The following is a 20,080-nucleotide window of genomic DNA, read 5'->3' on the forward strand; positions in this document are numbered from 1 at the left end:
CAACGATCAGTTGACCCTGCTTACAGATTTCTTCCATGCATCGTATCTGCTGATCTTTGCCAGTCTACCTGCCAGTACAGACTTCCTGCCACGCTGGGACACATAGCCTGCTCTTCAGCAATGTACAGCCTGCTTATCAGGAACCAGCAATGGAAGACCAGTCAGGCACTTGTGCCTACTCTGTGCTCTGGCAGTCCTGTCGCTTAACCAGGGCTCCTGATCCAGAAGTGTAAGAGATGCCTACCGCCACACATCAGGCTCCACCACCAGGTACATTACAGTTCAACTATTCTATTCAACCATGGTGATGAAAAATAAGAATGATTGAGTGCTGTAGTGTACTTTGTGTCTAATTAATTTGATTTATTTGATGTTCTTCATTTAAGAAAAAAACTTTAGTTCTCCTCATAAACCATGTTGACTTTTTATATAAAAAAATGGCATCCTCTACAACCTACCAAGTAGCATGCATTTCACCCATATACTGCATTTCTTGGGTTCACATCCTATCTAGGGATGAGCCGAACACCCCCCCCCCCCCGTTCGGTTCGCACCAGAACCTGCGAACAGACCAAAAGTTTGTGTGAACTTTAGAACCCCATTAAAGTCTATGGGACTCGAACATTTGAAATCTAAATTGCTAATTTTAAAGGCTAATATGCAAGTTATTGTCCTAAAAAGTGTTTGGGGACCCGGGTCCTGCCCCAGGGGACATGTATCAATGCAAAAAAAGTTTTTAAAACAGCAGTTTTTCGGGAGCAGTGATTTTAATAATGCTTAAAGTGAAACAATAAAAGTGAAATATTCATTTACATTTCATACCTAAGGGGGGGTGTATAGTATGCCTGTGAAGTAGCGCATGTTCCCCGTGCTTAGAACTGTCCCTGCACAAAGTGTAATTTCTGAAGGAAAAAAGAGAAAAGTCATTGATAAAAAAAAAACATCTTGGAGTTCCCCTTAATATCCATACCAGACCTGAAGGTCCTGGTAATTGAATTTGGGAGGACCCCCATGCATTTTTGTATTCTCAATGACTTTCAATGCCTTTTCTCTGTATTGCCGGGAGCCGACAATTCATTATAGCCGTGAGTGGTTTTAAATGAAATTACACTTTGTGCAGAGACAGTTCTAAGCACGGGAAAAAAGCACTGCTTTACAGGCATACTATACACCCCCCCTAGGTACGAAATTTAAAGGAATATTTCACTTTAAACATTATTAAAATCACTGCTCCTGAAAAAACGGCTGTTTTAAAACTTTTTTTTGCATTGATACCCCCTGGGGCAGGATCCGGTCCCCAAACACTTTTATGACAATAACTTGCATATAAGCCTTTAAAATTAGCACTTTAGATTTCTCCCATAGACAGGGTGTTCCATGGCTTTTTGAATTTGCCGCTAACACCCCAAATTGTTCGCTGTTCAGCGAACAGGCAATGTTCGAGTTGAACATGAGTTAGACTTAAACTCGAAGCTCATCCCTAATCCTATCCCAGAAATGCATGTTTCCCATGTGTTGCTAGTCGCACGTAACCTAATACTCCGCAACTGGAAAGATGCGCAATCTGTCAACATCTCAGATATAACAAAGCTAGCCCGGATGAATTATTCATTTTAATGTTTACTGGCTGTTAATTCTTTATCGTGTAAATCATTCGATAGGGATTGGAAAATTGTTAAAATTTAGAAAAACACAATAAAAATCTATGGGGGGGGGGGAGTCACCCTCACCTCTTGCTGTTTTGCCAAGAAAGCATCAATAAGATTTCTGTGATGATCCACGTCCAGGTCTTTCCTCTGCTTGGTAAATGTTTCTCTCATAAAATCATTCATCTTTTCAGAGAGTTCAGCAATCTTGTTGTGGGCTCCTGGTAGAGGATCTATCAATTTAGGGAACATGTCGTACAGCTGAAAAAGAGAGAGGAGGTCACCTCAAAGGGAATTAGTATTTCATAAATACCACTTGAAACAAAAGGATAGTGAACCTGACATAATGAAATAACTCTCTGTGAGCTGAGGTAAATTCTTTACTTTGAAACAGACATGGAAATATTCATATAGAACAGATTACACACACTGCTAAATTGATATGAGAAGGTATACCACCTCCTTTTCTCCTTTGTCTCGTTTAGGGCTCTTTCCTGCTCGCAGTGGAGCATCGTGCCCTCTGAATAGTGATCCACATTCAGGTCACTTGGTGATCGGCGAGGAGGTGTTATTTTTAGACATGTGCATTCGTTTTCGTCCGAATGCATTTTCGTCCGAATTTCAGGTATTTTCGTTATCGTTTTAACAAACGATAACGAAAGCACAGAAAACGAAAACCGAAAGATCCAACATAAACAAATGCTTTATTTTCATTTTCGTTGCGGTCGAATGTGCCTAACCTTAACTCTATTAGTCCAATATTATTCTACATAGAGAGAAAAGATTCGACATAGAAAGAAAAGATTTGACATGAAGATTCGACATTGAGAGACATGAAGAGTCAATTTTTTTTTTTTTTAAGATTCTGTCGAATCTTTTTTTTTTCTTAGAACATTCGACAGACACCATAAGCCTTCAATGACAGATTTGACATAGAGAGACATGAAGATTTGACATAGAGAGACATGAAGATTCGACATAGAGAAACATGAAGAGTCAAAATTGTTTTCTTTTTTTTAAAGATTCTATTGAATCTTTTTTTTTTTTAGAACATTCGACAGACACCATAAGCTTTGAATGACATATTCGACATAGAGAGACATGAAAATTCGACATAGAGAGACATGAAGATTCGACATAGAGAGACATGAAGAGTAAATTTTTTTTTTTAAGATTCTATCGAATCTTCTTTTTTTTTAGAACATTTGACAGACACCATAAGCCTTCAATGACAGATTCGACCTTAATTTGGATTTTCGGACGAATGCATTTTTTTAATGAAAAATGAAATAAATAAAAAAGAATTTCGGGAGTAACTAAATACATTTATTTTTCGGACGAAAACTAAATTACAAAGAGAAATATTTCAGTGTGCACATGTCTAGTTATTTTGCCTTTTAACTGCCTGATTTAATCCTGTAATGCCCCACAGCCCCACTGAACTCAAGGGGCAAGTTTGACAAGCAGTACTGCACCTCAAGTTAAAAATGCAATGGCCACGAAGCAAAGCATCGCGGCCCGGATATGTATACAGCTCTAAATGGCTGTTATTGTACAGTTCTGGTGCACAGCCGGGGAGTACCAAAACCACAGCTTGGCCATCCATTTCTACCTCCCCAAGACTGCCAATCTGAAAGAGACCTTGGAAAGCCATGAATAGATTTTGAATAATTCTAGCACTAGACCTCCTCTGTAACTCTAAACAGGTAATTTGTAAAAAAAATTGAAAGTGTCGCCTATGGAGGTTTTTAAGTACTGAAGTTTGGCACCATTCCACAAGTCTGCTCTATTTTAGAAACACACATATATAAAAAAAACAATGAAAGTAAAACTAAATAATAAACTATTTGAGTGTATATATGAGTGAACTTGATATACTGTAGATAATAATATAAAAAGTCCCAATGAGCCACAACTGAATGTGTATGAACAAAAGGAATTCTTCATATATATAAAAACTGCATGGTAAACCAAGAAATACACTCCTTCCACCAGGGGGGACACCAAAGAGCTGTTAGTGCAGTCTCCTTACCAGAAGTTGTGACCACAATCACAGCAGTCAGCATGCGCCTGGGGTGTTTAACGTCTCCCTGACGACTCGAGGTTTAAACCGGACGTGTGCAGAAGATCGGATCAGTGGTATCAAAAGTAGTGACCACAATCACAGCGGTCAGTATGTGCCTGGGGTGTTAAACGTCTCTGTGAAGACTGATGGTTAAAACCAGAGGTATGCAGAAGATCGGATCAGTGATATCTCAGAGAAATAAGAAAAAGAAGATCCATAGTGTATACTGCGATAAAGGGGGTTTAATGAAAAAGATTGTATTGCACTTACAAACGCAAGTAGGAAATGCGCGGTGTATATGGATACAGATACAACGTTTCTCGGCGTCTCCTCCAAGTCTCCTCCGCTAAGTTCGTCGGCCGTTTCATAGGATCTCCGTAAGGAGAGGCGTAGTGACGTCGGGAATGCAGATCACCCTATGCATTTTGTCACAAGTGGACAAGCGAACGTCGTCTGGGATTGGCAGCCAATCCCAGACGACGTTCGCTTGTGACGAAACGCGTAGGATGGTCTGCTTTCCCGACATCACTACGCCCCTCCTTACGGAGATCCTTTGAAACGGTCGACGAACTTAGCGGAGGAGACTTGGAGGAGACGCCGAGAAACGTTGTATCTGTATCCATATACACCGCGCATTTCCTACTTGCGTTTGTAAGTGCAATACAATCTTTTTCATTAAACCCCCTTTATCGCAGTATACACTATGGATCTTCTTTTTCTTATTTCTCTGAGATATCACTGATCCGATCTTCTGCATACCTCTGGTTTTAACCATCAGTCTTCACAGAGACGTTTAACACCCCAGGCACATACTGACCGATGTGATTGTGGTCACTACTTCTGATACCACTGATCCGATCTTCTGCACACGTCCGGTTTAAACCTTGAGTCTTCAGGGAGACGTTAAACACCCCAGGCGCATGCTGACTGCTGTGATTGTGGTCACAACTTCTGGTAAGGAGACTGCACTAACAGCTCTTTGGTGTCCCCCCTGGTGGAAGGAGTGTATTTCTTGGTTTACCATGCAGTTTTTATATATATGAAGAATTCCTTTGGTTTATACACATTCAGTTGTCGCTCATTGGGACTTTTTATATTATTATCTACAGTATATCACGTTCACTCATATATACACTCAAATAGTTTATTATTTAGTTTTACTTTCATTGTTATTTCATATATGTTTGTTTTTGGGATATTGTTCTTCATTCACGTATTTTACACATATATGTTGTATATATTCCCAATTCGTTCATAGAATTTTTTGGGTATTACCAATATTAATTTTCTAGCGCTGTACCTCATATTTAAACACATTTCCAATTTTGTATCCACAATTTGTTGTTACTGGCAGCTATTTTCTCAATCACTCTATTTAGTTCAGCGCAGTATCTTTTCCAACTCTTTGGTTTGTTTTTCTAGCCTGCTCTATTTTAACCACTTCAAACCCGGAGGAAAGGTTTTACCCCTTCATGACCAGAGCACTTTTTGCGATTTGCCACTTTGCTGTTTTAACTGGTAATTGTGCTATCATGCAATGCTGTACACAAATGAAATGTGCGTCCTTTTTTCCCCACAAATTGAGCTTTATTTTGGTGGTATTTGATCACCTCTGGGATTTTTATTTTTTTCAATATAAATGAAAAAAGACCAAACATTTGGAAAAAAAAATGATTTTTTATATTTTCTACATTTTGTTATAAAAAAATCCAATAAACATAATTTTAGTTATACGTTTAGGCCAAAATGTATACAGCAGCATGTTTTGGGTAAAAAAAATCAATAAGCGTATATTTATTGGTTTGCGCAAACGTTATAGCGTCTACAAACTATGGCATTTTTTCTGGAATTTATGTAGCTTTTAGTTTATGACTGCCTATCTAATTTCTTGAGGTGCTAAAACGGCAGGGCAGTAAAAACCCCTCCAAATTACTTTTTGCTGAGAGGCATTTTAAGCCCATTGAATATTTAAAAGTGATTGAAAATTTACAAAAATAAATACAATTTTACACAAAGTTGTCACTGAAATGATATATTGCTCCCACATGCCATAAGTATATGTGAAATGAAACTCCATGTGTGGTAATTTTTGGGAGCCTCAGCCTAGCCGTGTACAGCCGTGTACAGGAAAAACAAATCACCACCTTCAGGCTTTGTAAGGGCGGAAATTTTTGATTTCACTCCTCACTACCTATCATAGTTTCAGAGGCCATTAAAGCCAAGATAGCACAACCCCTCCCCCTCACAAATTACCCTATTTTGGAAAGTATATACCCCAAGGTATTTGCTAAGAGGCATGGTGAGTATTTTGCATTTTTCATTTGTTTTGGAAAAAAAAACACTTTTTTTAATTTAAAAATAAGACAACAGTAAAGTTAGCCCAATTTTTTTTTTTTTTTTTTATATTCTGAAAGATAATGTATCGCTGAGTAAATTGGAGATGGGTGAGGGACATCTTCCCCTCACTCATCTCCATACCCAGGCAGGGACAGGACCGGATCGCCTCCACCGATGGCTCTGTTAAGCGGAGGGCACTGGAGAGTGGCGGGAGGGCGGGCCTCTCCTGCATCGATAAAAGTGATCTTGCGGCGCATCCGCTGCAGAGACCACTTTTATCTGGAAGAGGAACGCCTGCTGAAGAAGAGGATACTGGGGTTATGGTAGCTAGCTGCTACCATAACAACGGTATTCCTCTTCAAACTAGCAAAGTGGTTAAATTTGGTGATACTATCCCATTCAACCACATCCCAAAGGTGCTTTATTAAATTGAGATCTGTCGACTGTGGAGGCCATTGGATTACAGTGAACTAATTGTCATCAAGAAACCAGTTTTAGTTAATTTGAGCTTTGTGACATGGTACATTATCCTGCTGGAAGAAGCCATTACAAGATTGGTAGAAGGTAGTCATAAAGAGATGGACTTGGTCAGCAACAATACTCAGGAAGGCCTTGGCATTTAAACAGTGCTCAATTGGTACTAAGGGGCCTAAGGCCTCGTACACACGACCGAACATGTCTGCTGAAACTGGTCCGCCGGACCAGTTTCCACGGACATGTTCGGTCGTGTGTAGGGCCGACCGGACAATTTTCCGGCCTAGCGGACAGGTTTTAAGCGGACAAATGTTTCTTAGCATGCTAAGAAACATGTCAGCTGGAATGCTGTCCATCAGACATGTCCGCTGGTTAGTACGTCTAACCAGCGGACCGAAATCCCGCGCATGCGTCGAATTGATTCGACGCATGCGTGGAAGCATTGAACTCACGTGATAGAGAACATTGGTGTCGTCTATGTCACCGCGTTCTCTGTCCGCGGGGATTTTAGTTTGATGGTGTGTACAACAATCAGACCAAAATCTCCGAGCGGACATGTCCGATGAAAACGGTCCGGCGGACCGTTTTCATCGGACTGTCCCGTCGTGTGTACGAGGCCTAAAGTGTGCCAAGAAAATATCCCCCACACCACTACACCTCTACCAGCCTGAACCGTTGATACAAGGCAATATGGATCCATGATTTCATGTTGTTTATGCCAAACAAGCACACAGTTTAGTATAAAACCTTGGAGCCCACCTTCTTAAAGGGTCGATGTTTAAGTGGGAAAACTTACAGAATCTGCAGGAAATCAAATAATTGTTTTCCCCACTGTAGGTATGATTGTAATAGTTCACTATTTTCTTGAAAATTACTTGACTTGGGTTCAGGTCAACCATGAGTTTGACCTGAAGCTCATCCTTAATGATTAGGGGCATACAGTTATAATAACATCTCTCTGTATTCATAATGGCAACAAAAGGACATTTAAAACTATCTTATATTTAAAATAATCTTTTTGTGTGCTTTACTAAAATGTAATGGTGTAGATGCCTTGCTTGGACACAAATATATGAATAAAAATATAGCTTACCCTGGCCATAGGTTTCGCCCTGAGTCTTATATTTTCACTAACAGAGTCCATGAGGCATATCAAAGTGGGATCGTCATATTCAAACCTGTGATTTAGCAGCATGGAAACTATTATATTAGCCACTGCAGCATTAAGGATGGTCCTATTGTCAAATGGCTTCCCTAAAATAAAAATAAAAATGCAAACTAAACAATATTTTTAATAAAAAATAGAAGAATACAAAGCAGGCATTGGGCTAGAAATTACTTACAGAGGTAAGTATAAATTATACACCTGTGTATGCTGTTTACTAAACTTTTCTTGATTTCACTTATAACTGCCACAGAATATGTGGTGTCACCTGTTGCTATTGAAAAAATTCCCTTATCATTTAAGACTGCAGCTAGCCATCTTGGGTGCTTTCTGTTAAAGGAGGCCTATTGTTTACAGGACACAATAGCTCAAGGTGAAATTTACAGTTTTATTGACAGACCAGGCGCATGAAATGAAGTTTATATTGCTGTGCTGTCCTTTTAGCTAACCAATTATGTGTTGAGAATCTTTTGTCATATGTTCATTTGTAATCAAAGATTGTATAACTATAGTAGACATATGAAAAATACACTGAAACATATTAAATACAAAACTATTACAATTTCACACCAATGTCAATGAAAGTTTCAAAATGAAAACTTAAACAAAGTATTGAAAAGTATTTTTTTATTTAGAAACTCCACTAAAGTGTATGCATTCTTAGAATAGGTAATTTGTGTTTTATTTAATTATTGCATCACTTAACCACTTAAAGACCACCCGCCACATATATACTGCGGCAGGACGGCTCTATTGCGTGAAATTACATACCTGTACATCATTTCGTGCAATAGATACTGTGAGCGCACGCGCATGCCCATTGGACAGAGGGGGAGACAATCAGTGGGTCCGGCAGACATCGATGATCTGCCTATGTAAACAAGGCAATGTCGCAGTCTCGCTAAAAAAATCACTGTTTGCTGCCATTACTAGTAAAAAAAAAAATGGCATAAAAATATCCCATAGTTTGTAAACACGATAACTTTTGCGCAAACCAATCAATAGACGCTTATTGGAATTTTTTTACCAAAAATATGTAGTAGAATACATATTGCCCTAAATTGATAAAGACATTTTTTTTTTAATTATTGGATATGTCTAATAGCATAAAGTAAAAAAAAATATATATATATATATTTAATTTTTGCTCCTTTTTGTTTATAGTGCAACAAATAAAAAACGCAGAGGTGATCAAATACCACCAAAAATTTGAAATTCGACGCGGGAACGATGGCCATACTTTAACATGGGCTGTCTATTGTTACACCACCTCAATAGCAGCCGTAACTATGCGATGGGAAAAACCGACTAGCGACAACGTAACGAACGCGCGTACCTTCGTGGATCGCCGTAAAAGCTAATTTGCATACCCGACGCTGGAAAACGACGCAAACTCCACCCAGCGGCGGCCGAAGTATTGCATCCTAAGATCCGAAGGCGTACGAAGGCCAAATGCCGTCGTATCTTGTTTGTGAATCACAAATTAAGGTACGACGCTGCAAATTTGAAAGGACGCCGGAGTATCAGCAGATACTCCGGCGTACTTTTTCTGTGAATCTGGCCCAATATTTTTTACTTTTTGCTATAATAAATATCCCCCAAAAATATATAAAAACATTTTTTTCCTTAGTTTAGGCCGATACGTATTCTTCTACATATTTTTGGTAAAAAAAATCGCAATAAGCGTTTATCGTTGGTTTGCGCAAAATTTATAGCGTTTACAAAATAGTGGATAGTTTTATTGCATTTTTATTAATTATATTTTTTTTACTACTAATGGCGGCGATCAGCGTTTTTTTTTGTGACTGCGACATTATGGCGGACACTTCGAACAATTTTGACACATTTTTGGGACCATTGTCATTTTCACAGCAAAAAATGCATTTAAAATGCATTCTTTATTGTGGAAATGACAGTTGCAGTTTGGGAGTTAACCACGGAGGGCGCTGAAGGGGTTATGTTTCACCTAGTGTGTGTTTACAACTGTAGGGGGGTGTGGCTGTAGGTCTGACGTCATCAATTGTGTCTCCCTATAAAAGGGATGACACATTCGATGCAGCCGCCACAGTGAAGCACGGGGAAGCCGTGTTTACATACAGCTCTCCCCGTCCTTCAGCTCCGGGGAGCGATCGCGGTGGGGGGGTGGCTAGAAACGAATAGCCGTCCCCTCATCCCGGATCGCTCCCAGAGCTACCAACCGCTGCATGTAATGGGGGGGTCCCGATTGGACCCCTGACCCGTGGAAAGGCAGGGACGTACGGGTACGCCCATCTGCCTGTACGTGCCATTCTGTGGACGTATATATACATGCGGCGGTCGTTAAGTGGTTAAGGGGGTAAAACCTCATGGGGCTGAAGTGGTTAACTGGCTTTAGTTAACCACTTTGTGGTTATACTTCAGTTTAAACAATATATTGAAATAAAGCTTCAGAAACTTGGAAGAGGTGACAGTATCACATGATATACGTATAACGATGACATCATTATACGATGATAGACGTTAACAGAGCTTCTTCCCATTCACTAAGCTTGCAGGCAAATTCCCTTAAAAAAGTGCAACTTCCCTTGCCAAATGAACAGCCTGTTTGCCTTTAGTAAATCAACTCCTGTTTGTGTGTCTGTCCTGTCACTGTCTGTGTGCTCATTTTAAGCTTGCTGTAAGTGGGGAGTGGTTAATTTACATCCTGATGTACAGTTAGGGTGACCACGTGTCCCGGATTGCCCGGGACAGTCCCGCATTTTGCAGGTCTGTCCCTGGCACCTTAATTCCAGAACAATACAGTGTCCCGGAATGAAACTGACACAGCCACCCCCCAAGTCAATCTGATGCCTACAAAAAAGGCCGCCACATCACCGCTTTACTCACTGACAGTACTTGTCCTGGCCGGGAATGCCTGGAGGACACAATCCCTGCTCCCTGCTTGTGATTGGAGAAATCATAAATCCTGTCTCTTGTGTCCAATCACTGTGCTGTGATTCGTTACAGCACAAGCTGATTTTTGGGAAGGGGGGTGTCCCTGAATGGTAGTTTGGAAATGTGGTCACCCTATGTAAGTTGCATGGGAGGGGGGGTGGAGGGCAACACTGAGGATGGAAGAAGAGAAAGAAGTGCTACATAGGCACATGTTCTGGGCCATGCACCCACACTATCATATTTGGGGCAGAAATGGGACTGCTGGCACAGGGATGCATGAAACACCTGTGCATCCCCATGCTGATAAACATGGACCTACACAGGCATGGATTGTAATGCCCCATTTGAACTTGGCCTAAATATGAAAGTGAAACTCAATGTGTTCCAGAAATCTTCTGATACAGCTGACAGGAAGAGCCCTTCTACAAAGGAGAGCTGGGATGGAGAGTGATCATTGAAGACCAGAGCAGACAGGGAGTTGGAGCATGCTCACTGGGGCTACAATACTGTACGAAGGTATGACGAGACATACCCAGTGCTTCTAAAAGAAAACAAGCAATGTTCTTCTAGTTTATTTTTTTTTTAGGCCTCACTTCTTATTTGCAAATGGGGTCATCACCCCAGCACATTGTGATTGACTATGGCCCCATTGCAAGTGTGAATAGGGCTTTGAAGTTAAAGTGTAAAAAACAAAACAAAAAAAAACATTTTTTTTTTTAAATAAAATGAACTCAAAGCATTTAAATTTCTATAACAAATAAAAAATACAAATATGTTAAAAAATATAAGAATAATATCTTACCTCCATAGGATCTAAAGGTTTGCACTAAGCATTCAGCTTCTTCATTAATCTTGTCTTCTATACCTTTCTTCCCCATTCCATAATCTCGGAGAGTTGATAAAGTGAATCTTCTCATTGCCTTCCAGTTTTCACCATTGGAAAATACAATTCCTGATAGAAAGAATCAGGAATACATATCAGAAACATTTTCCTATTTACATAATGTTAAAAAGAGAACCAAGTTATTACAAATCTCACACCAAAACTTGTGGATTTATAAATGTTTTAACCACTTATGCAGGTAAAGGACCTGGCCAGTTTTTGCGATTCGGCACTGCGTCGCTTTAACTGACAATTGCGCAGTCGTGCGATGTGGCTCCCAAACAAAATTGGCGTCCTTTTTTCCCACAAATAGAGCTTTCTTTTGGTGGTATTTGATCACTTTTTTTTTTTGCGCTATAAACAAAAATAGAGCCACAGTTTTGAAAAAAAATCTATATTTTTTACTTTTTGCTATAATAAATACCCCCCAAAAAGATATAAAAAAACGTTTTTTTCTCAGTTTAGGCCGATACGTATTCTTCTACATATTTTTGGTAAAAAAAATCGCAATAAGCGTTTAACGATTGGTTTGCACAAAATGTATAGCGTTTACAAAATAGGGGATAGTTTTATGGCATTTTTCTTAATATTTTTTTTTTACTACGGCGAAGGACCAGTTTCAGCAGACATGTTCGGTCGTGTGTAGGCCCGACCGGACAATTGTCCGGCGGATCGGACAGTTTCCAGCGAACAAACATTTCTTAGCATGCTAAGAAACATGTCCGCTGGAAACCTGTCCGTCGGACGTGTTCGGACGTCTGTACAGACTCACCGGACACGTCCGATCGGCCGCCATCCCTCGCATGCGTCGTACTGATTCGACGCATGCGTGGAAGCTTTGAACTTCCAGGGCCGCCCACGTCGCCGCGTCATCGCCGCGGCGACGGCGTGGCGATGTCCCCGCGTATTGTTTACGTGCAGATTTCTGTCTGATGGTGTGTACAACCATCAGACATAAATCTCCGGGCGGACATGTCCACTGAAAACGGTCCAGCGGACCATTTTCAGCGGACTGTCCGTCCGTGTGTACGAGGCCTTATATGAAGAGAGGACTCATTGGAAAAGATCCTGATGCTGGGAAATATGGAAGGAAAAAAGAAGAAGAGGACAACAGAAAACAAGATGGATAGATAGCATCATCAATACAATGAACATTAAGGTAAGCAAGCTCCGGAAGGTAGTAGAGGACAGAAAAGCCTGGTGCGTTATGGTCAATGAGGTCACGAAGAGTCAGACACGACTAAACGACTGACCAACAACAACAATGTTAATTGTAAAAATTACTGTGCTAACCCACTTAACATGCTGTCACATGATAGATGATGTACCAGATATTTAAACAGTGCCAAACATATTTGCTTTACTAGGAAATTTACCCCAGAGGTTAGTGAATGTGATGAAGCTCTGCTGACTTCCATCATTCATTCATGTTCAAAAAATGCTGTTTTTAATTTTCCTTGCCTGTAACTGGGTATTCTTTACAAAGTTAAACGTTACCACAATTACTAAGCTCTGGGGCAAATTTAATTTCATAGTGAAATCTACCTTGTAAAACCGAACAGCCTACCTTTAGTAAATTGACCCTAGTGAATGAAATTCAGTGCTATAAACAAACATTTCTTATACATACAACCCTGGCATAAATATAATCAAAAACTCTGCGTTACAATGTGCATAAAACTTGTTACAATAAAACAAAGCTGCAAAGTGCATATGATAAACCATCAAATGCAACATCAGTGACTCATAGGAGAATATAACAGTCTAATGTGGTAAATTTAACAAACTGCGAATGTCTCTTTCACCGTCTGTATATCCCTCTTTGGGGAAGGGTGATGAGAGACTTCTAGCAGGGTCACAGGAGGGGTCCAGAAATCCTGGCACAGCAGGGAAGGGGACTTCAGTGGAGAGGTTGCTGCAGACTGCCCGAGTGTTACAGTTGGAAAAGGCATGTGGGGGGAGTTAGATAGAGACTGAATCACCCACTTCTTGGACATGGGCGATGGCACAGAACTTGGCATGTAACCAGCTTATTGTCATGTTGCCCGAGTCCTGTGTTCCCCCTGGAAGGGGAAACATCAGTAAACTGCAAAAGTTCTCAAGGTACCAACAGGAGAGTGGCCCTGGAGTGGGAGCTTGACTATACTTATGTCCCAAACCACATCAAGGATGACATAAAAGCAAGATGTCCTGGATGGGAAATACCTTGTCTGGGACTTCCTGCATGTCCAAGGCCTTGTCAAGGGCCTCAACACACTAGGTTCTGGGCCAGCTTCCAAGACATTAAAAAAGAGTGGAGCCTAGAGCATGCCATTCATAAAGACAGAGTAATGATAGTGAAAGCTGAAAAACAAGACCCCCACTATTCTGTTTTTATGGATGGCACACCCTAGGCTCCACTCTTTCCTAATGTACTGGAATTCTTTAAATATTTTGGGGCCTGACAGACGTACGGTCCAGGTTCCCAACTAAAGTCACGACTGTTGAGCAGGAACAACTCCCTTGTTTGCCTACTGTATTCTGATTCTATGGGCAAGATCCAAACTCCCAGCTCCCTACAACAGTCTCAGGAAAAGAAGATATTTCCTTGTTGCGGAGGGGATCCTCTGCCCTATGGATTGTTCCCATAACATTTATTTATGTTATCTCCCCAGGTTCTGCAGAGCCAATCTCTTTCCTTTCTTTTTTTCCACAGGAACAACAATGTTTATTTATGGCCTGAATTAATGTGTTTACTATAGGTAGTTTGTAGAGTAGATAGGATATATGGGCCCAGATTCACGTAGAATCGCGGCGGCGTAACGTATCGTAGATACGTTACACCGCGCAAGTTTTCATCGCAAGTGCCTGATTCTCAAAGCACTTGCATGAAAACTTACGATGGCGGCCTCCGGCGTAAGCCCGCGTAATTCAAAGGGGCGTGTGCCATTTAAATTAGGCTCGCTCCCACGCCAGACCTACTGCGCATGCTCCCTTTTGAATTTCCCGCCGTGATTTGCGCGAAGTGACGTAATTTTTTCGAACGGCGACGTGCGTAGCGTACTTCCATATTCCCGGACGTCTTACGCAAGAAGGAAAAATTTTTAAATTTCGACGCGGGAATGGACGGCCATACTTTATACAGCACATACGTGTGCTGTGTAAAGTAAGGGCACCTAAATCGACGACTAACTTTGCGATGTAGCGAACGCGAAAAACCGTAGTGGATCGCCGTAACTACTAATTTGCATACCCGACGCTGGTTTACGACGCAAACTCCCCCCAGCGGTGGCCACGGTATTGCATCCTAAGATCCGACAGTGTAAAACAATTACACCTGTCGGATCTAAGGGCTATCTTTGCGTAACTGATTCTATGAATCAGTCGCATAGATACTCTAAGGCCCCGTACACACGAGAGGATCGATCCGCTGAAATTGACCTGCGGATCGGTTTCAGCGGATAGATCAGCTGGTGTGTACGATCCAGCGGATACTTATCCGCGGATATATTTCGGGCCGACCGATTTCCAGCGGATAAAAATTTCTTAGCATGCTAAGAAATATATCCGCTGGAATCGGCTCCAGCGGATCGATCCGGTGGTCTGTACAGACTCACCGGATCGATCCGTCCGAACCCATCCCTTGCATGCATCGTAATGATTCGACGAATGCGTGGATATCCTTATATGACAGCGTCGCGCACGTCGCCTTATCATCATCGCGGTGACGGCGCAACACGTCACCGCGGACAGAATTCCGCGGGAATTTTGATCTCCTGGTTAGTACAACCAGGAGATCAAAATCCGCCAGAGGATTTATCCGCGGATACGGTCCGGAGGACCGTTTTCGCGGATAAATCCTCTCGTGTGTACCCGGCATGAGAGATACTCCGTCGTATCTGAGATACTCCGTCGTATCTCTGCTGTGAATCTGGCCCTATATTTCTGCTTATTTCTGAGATCTGGAAGAGAACGCAGCATCAACATCTGGCCACTAGGTGGCACAAACAATTCTAAATAGGGCTTAATGACCTTTTCATATTGCATTTTTTTATTTGTATTTAAATATTTCTTTATTGTTTCTCAAATAGCAAAAAGAAGTTACAACATCGTGAAACATTCTATAATATTTTACAATACTTAAAACAGTTATTTCTTTACCCTCCCTCACCCTCCCTCCCATCCCACCCCCACACCACTCAATCATTAAATATGTATTTACTTCTATTTATTACAGAGCCTCCGAGAGGAAAAGGAAAAAGAGCACCCCTAGGGTCAAAGGGCCGTGCAAAAAAAAACAAAAAAACATCCGAGGTCTTATGAAAAAGAGGAGTGGGAGCAGGGGGGTGGCGGGGAGCGAAGGAAAAGCTCTCGTCCGCTCCTCACCATCCCCTCATAGTGGACACCCTATCTCATCCAGCCAAGGTTTCCACATCCTCTCAAACTTTCCGTAATTACCGCACCTGACAAATGTCACTCTCTCACTCCAAACCATTGAGTTGATAGTCTCAACCCAATTTCTCACTGTCGGGGGGGGGGGGGTCTGTGCCTGCCATTTCTTTGCAATTCATTTCCTTGCCTGGAATAGGCACCTCAATATCACTTCAGTAGTGCTGGTTGGGACTTTACACTCCTCCATACTCCCTATCAGGCATGTCTTGGCCACCGGTTCTAGTGTGGTCCTGAAAATTTGATTTATCCTATCTACTATCTCAGCCCAATATCTAAATAGCTTTGGGTATTTCCACACCATGTGAATAAAATCTCCTGTCGCCTTGCACCTAGGGCACTCATTGTCCTGTCTCCACCCTAGTTTAAACATTTTTCTAGGGGTATCGTAGACTCTGTGTATCAGGAACAGGTGAGATACTTTCTGTGAAGGGGAGATCAAAAACAGTGCCCCTCGTTCTAAAATCTTGTCCCACTCTTCCGTGGTTATTGCTCCCACGTCTCTCTCTCTCCCATTCTATTCTACTCTTAGAACGTCCTATTCCACTTATTATTCTAGCTCCCAATCTGGTACATTGTTTAGAAATTAGTCCTTTAGATGTATCTGACTTAATTATTTTTAGGAGAGTGGGGATCTAGGTCCATTCAATTATTTGTGACCTAAACTGTGCTTGAATGGTGTGCCTAATCTGGAGATATTTATAAAAGGAGTTATTTGGTATATTAAATTCCTGCCTTAAATCTGATAATTTTTTCATTAGATTGCCTGTGGTAGAGATGGCACCAGGATGTGGTATAAGTCGGCAGTGTGATGCTTTGGGCAATAATCTGCTGGGAAATCTTGGGCCCTGCCATTCATGTGGATGTTACTTTGGTGTTCATGCTTCAATGGGTCAGGGCTGTTTTAGCAAAAGGGGGCCATATTCAATATAAGGTGGGTGGTCATAATGTTATGACTGATCGATATATATATATATATATATATATATATATATATATATATATATATATATATATATATATAAGAAGGCCAGTATGGTGGCCTGAGTTTATGGGAGGAGCCCGGAGGGTATTTAAGCAGCCCACTCACACATGCTCTTTGTCGGTTCAGTGTGCGGTACTACACGTCACTGGGCCGACTCTTCCCAGCTCACCTCATGTCCGTGAGTCTGCGCATTCAATCGCATTCGACATCGCAAGCGCTTTGCGGCTTCTCCCTTCATGGTCTTTGCCGGCGGTTCCCGCTTACTGTCGCAGGTAGGATTCAAACCTTTTCGTATCTTCTGCAATCTTGCAATTCGTTATGCTTCCTATCCTGCATCCCTTTTGGGAAAAAATCTGCATCTGAGTTACTTTTGCTCATGTTCCAACATCATTCGGCTCAGGCGTAGTACATTTGTAACTTCCTTCTGCCAAACTTACGATTAATTTGTAAATCCATTTGAAGATTGACATGTGTTTGTATGGGTTCTTTGGCAGATTGAGGTGGTAATTGGACTCACATGGTGCCTTGTCTGCACTTGATTAGCCTGGGGGGATGGGTGGTTGGTAGGTGTTCGGTTTCAAAGCAAAGGGTAGCATACACTCTACAACCAATTCGTATCAGATTCGTTCAATACTCCTTACTATCAATTCGTATCGGATTCATTTCAAGCATTTTACAACCGTTTTGTATCAGATACATTGCATACTTTCTACCGTTGTCATTCATTGTTTCCCCCATGTCGTGTGTTTTAGTTCCCGCAGCGGAACTTACGAATTGCTTGTACACGGCTCTTCTCTCTCATTTATTTACCAAAGTTATTGCCTGTGCGTCATGCATGGCGCCACACCACACTCTTGGGATGTGTTGCACATCCCCTCCAGTCCAAAGCAAACCCAGTCGCACGTTCACTGTCCCAGGTAGGATTCGTTAGCTTGTTTGTCATGTCAAATTCGTGGCCACTCATGGTGTCACCTGTACCATATGTTTGGTTCCCGCAGTGGAGCTTACAAAGCATTGATACGCACTTCTCGTGTTCTGTTTTCTACACCAAACCTTGTTGTTTTGCCCCATGCACGGCATCACGCTACACATTCCCGACATGTTTCACTCCAGCCACAGTCCGCCGCAAACTCACTCGCATGGCCCACTGTCGCAAGTAAGATTTGTTATTACATTCTTTATGTCTTATCAATTTGCTACCATTCGTTGTCTCCCATATTGTTCATTAGTGGCCCCTACGGAACCTACAATTCAAACAGGCGTTGTCCTTCTACCTTATAATGCTTCCCTAAGGTACAAAAAAAACAGGTGTTTCTATCCCACAGTAACCCAATTCTTATTGATTGAGACCTTGCAACCATGCAAATCATCTCAGCAGTCTGATACCCTTGCTGAGACCCTTGCAACACATGACCCTTACAAAATGCAAAAAAAAAAATATATAAAATACGCAAAAAAAAAAAAAACAATTGCCACCACGTAATCTCAGCCCAGCAACCTGACACCTGTTGAGACCGTTGCAACGATGCAAAATTTGTCTCCACAGCCTGACACCCTTGTTGAGACCCTTGCAAACGCAATACCGTCTGAGCAGCCCCACACTCATCGAGACTCTTGCAACCACACAAAATAGTCTCAGCAGCCTGACACCCTTGTTAAGACCCTTGCAACACATGACCCTTACAAAAAAAAAGAAAAAAAAACGCAAAAAGAAAAAATAAATATAAAAGTGCAGAAAAAAAAAATGCCACCACACAATCTCAGCCCCGCAACCTGACACCTGTTGAGACCATTGCAATGCCGAAAAATTTGTCTCAGCAGCCTGACACCCTTGTTGAGACCCTTGCAAACGCAATACCGTCTCAGCAGCCCCACACTCATGGAGACTCTTGCAAGCACACAAAATTGTCTCAGCAGCCTGACACCCTTGTTAAAACCCTTGCAAACACAATACCGTCTCAGCAGCCCCACACTCATGGAGACTCTTGCAAGCACACAAAATTGTCTCAGCAGCCTGACACCCTTGTTAAGACCCTTGCAACACATGACCCTTACAAAACGCAAAAAAAAAAAAAATGCAAAAAAAAAAAAAAAAAAACACAGAAAATAAAAAAAATTGTCACCACACAATCTCGGCCCAGCAACCTGACACCTGTTGAGACCATTGCAACCATGCTAAATCCTCTCGGCAGCCTCACACCATTGTTGAGACCCTTGCAAACGCAATACCGTCTCAGCAGCCCTACACTCATCAAGACTCTTGCAACCACGCAATACCATCTCAGTAGCCTCACACCATTGTTGAGACCCATGCAAACGCAATACCATCTCAGCAGCCCTACACTCATCAAGACCCTTGCAACCACGCAATACCGTCTCAGCAGCCTTACACCATAGTTCAGACCCTTGCAAACGCAATACCATCTCAGCAGCCCCACACTCATCAAGGCCCTTGCAACCACGGAATACCGTCTCAGCAGCCTCACACCATAGTTCAGACCCTTGCAAACGCAATACCGTCTCAGCAGCCCCACACTCATCAAGACTCTTGCAACCACGCAATACCGTCTCAGCAGCCTCACACCATTGTTGAGTCCCTTGCAAACACAATACCGTCTCAGCAGCGCCCCCCTCATCGAGACCCTTGCAACCACGCAATACTGTCTTGAGCAACCTCCCACTCGTCAAAGACCTTTGTGACCATGCAGTCTCGCCCCAGCAACCTGGCATTCATTGAGACCCTTGCAGCCAGACAAATCATCTTTGGCCTCATGTACACTGCTGTTGGTAAACAGACGTTTAGGAACAGTTGGGTGTTTTTCAGACACCCCTGATTTCTCCTCTATGTTATCTTGTCAGTTCATGTACACAGGATCATTTATAGTCATTTCTAGGCAGTTGAGTTTAGAAACCTTCCCGGAAAAAAAGAAAAAAAAAATGGGTTCAGACGGATGTTCAGAGGCATTCGAAACGCAAATGCCTGTAACAGCTTGTAAACACTGCCAGATGCGGTAACTCATGTTTACCAGCGTTTCATTCAGTCGTTTTCATAAAAAATAAAGGGGAATATTGTCTCAGCAACTTGACACTCATTTGAGACCCTTGCTAAATGTAATATCATCTCAGCTACCTCACACCCGTCTAGACCTTTGCAACCACACAATCTCATCTCAGCAACCTGACA

At 41.8% G+C, this 20,080-nt stretch overlaps 1 protein-coding gene across 1 annotated transcript in view; it reads right to left on the minus strand.

Moving 5' to 3' along the window:
- The window catches only part of LOC120936152 (cytochrome P450 2K6-like), a 64,266-nt gene that overhangs the window by 27,194 nt on the left and 16,992 nt on the right, over positions 1-20,080 (minus strand). Inside the window, exons 4-6 of the mRNA XM_040348298.1 lie at positions 11,403-11,552; positions 7,616-7,776; positions 1,731-1,907 (exon numbers count right to left, since the gene is read on the minus strand). Coding sequence (XP_040204232.1) covers positions 1,731-1,907; positions 7,616-7,776; positions 11,403-11,552 — 488 coding nt within the window. The remainder of the gene's footprint in view (positions 1-1,730; positions 1,908-7,615; positions 7,777-11,402; positions 11,553-20,080) is intronic.

The sequence above is a fragment of the Rana temporaria genome, chromosome 4 (genome assembly GCF_905171775.1).
Source record: "Rana temporaria chromosome 4, aRanTem1.1, whole genome shotgun sequence".
NCBI lineage: Eukaryota > Metazoa > Chordata > Amphibia > Anura > Ranidae > Rana > Rana temporaria.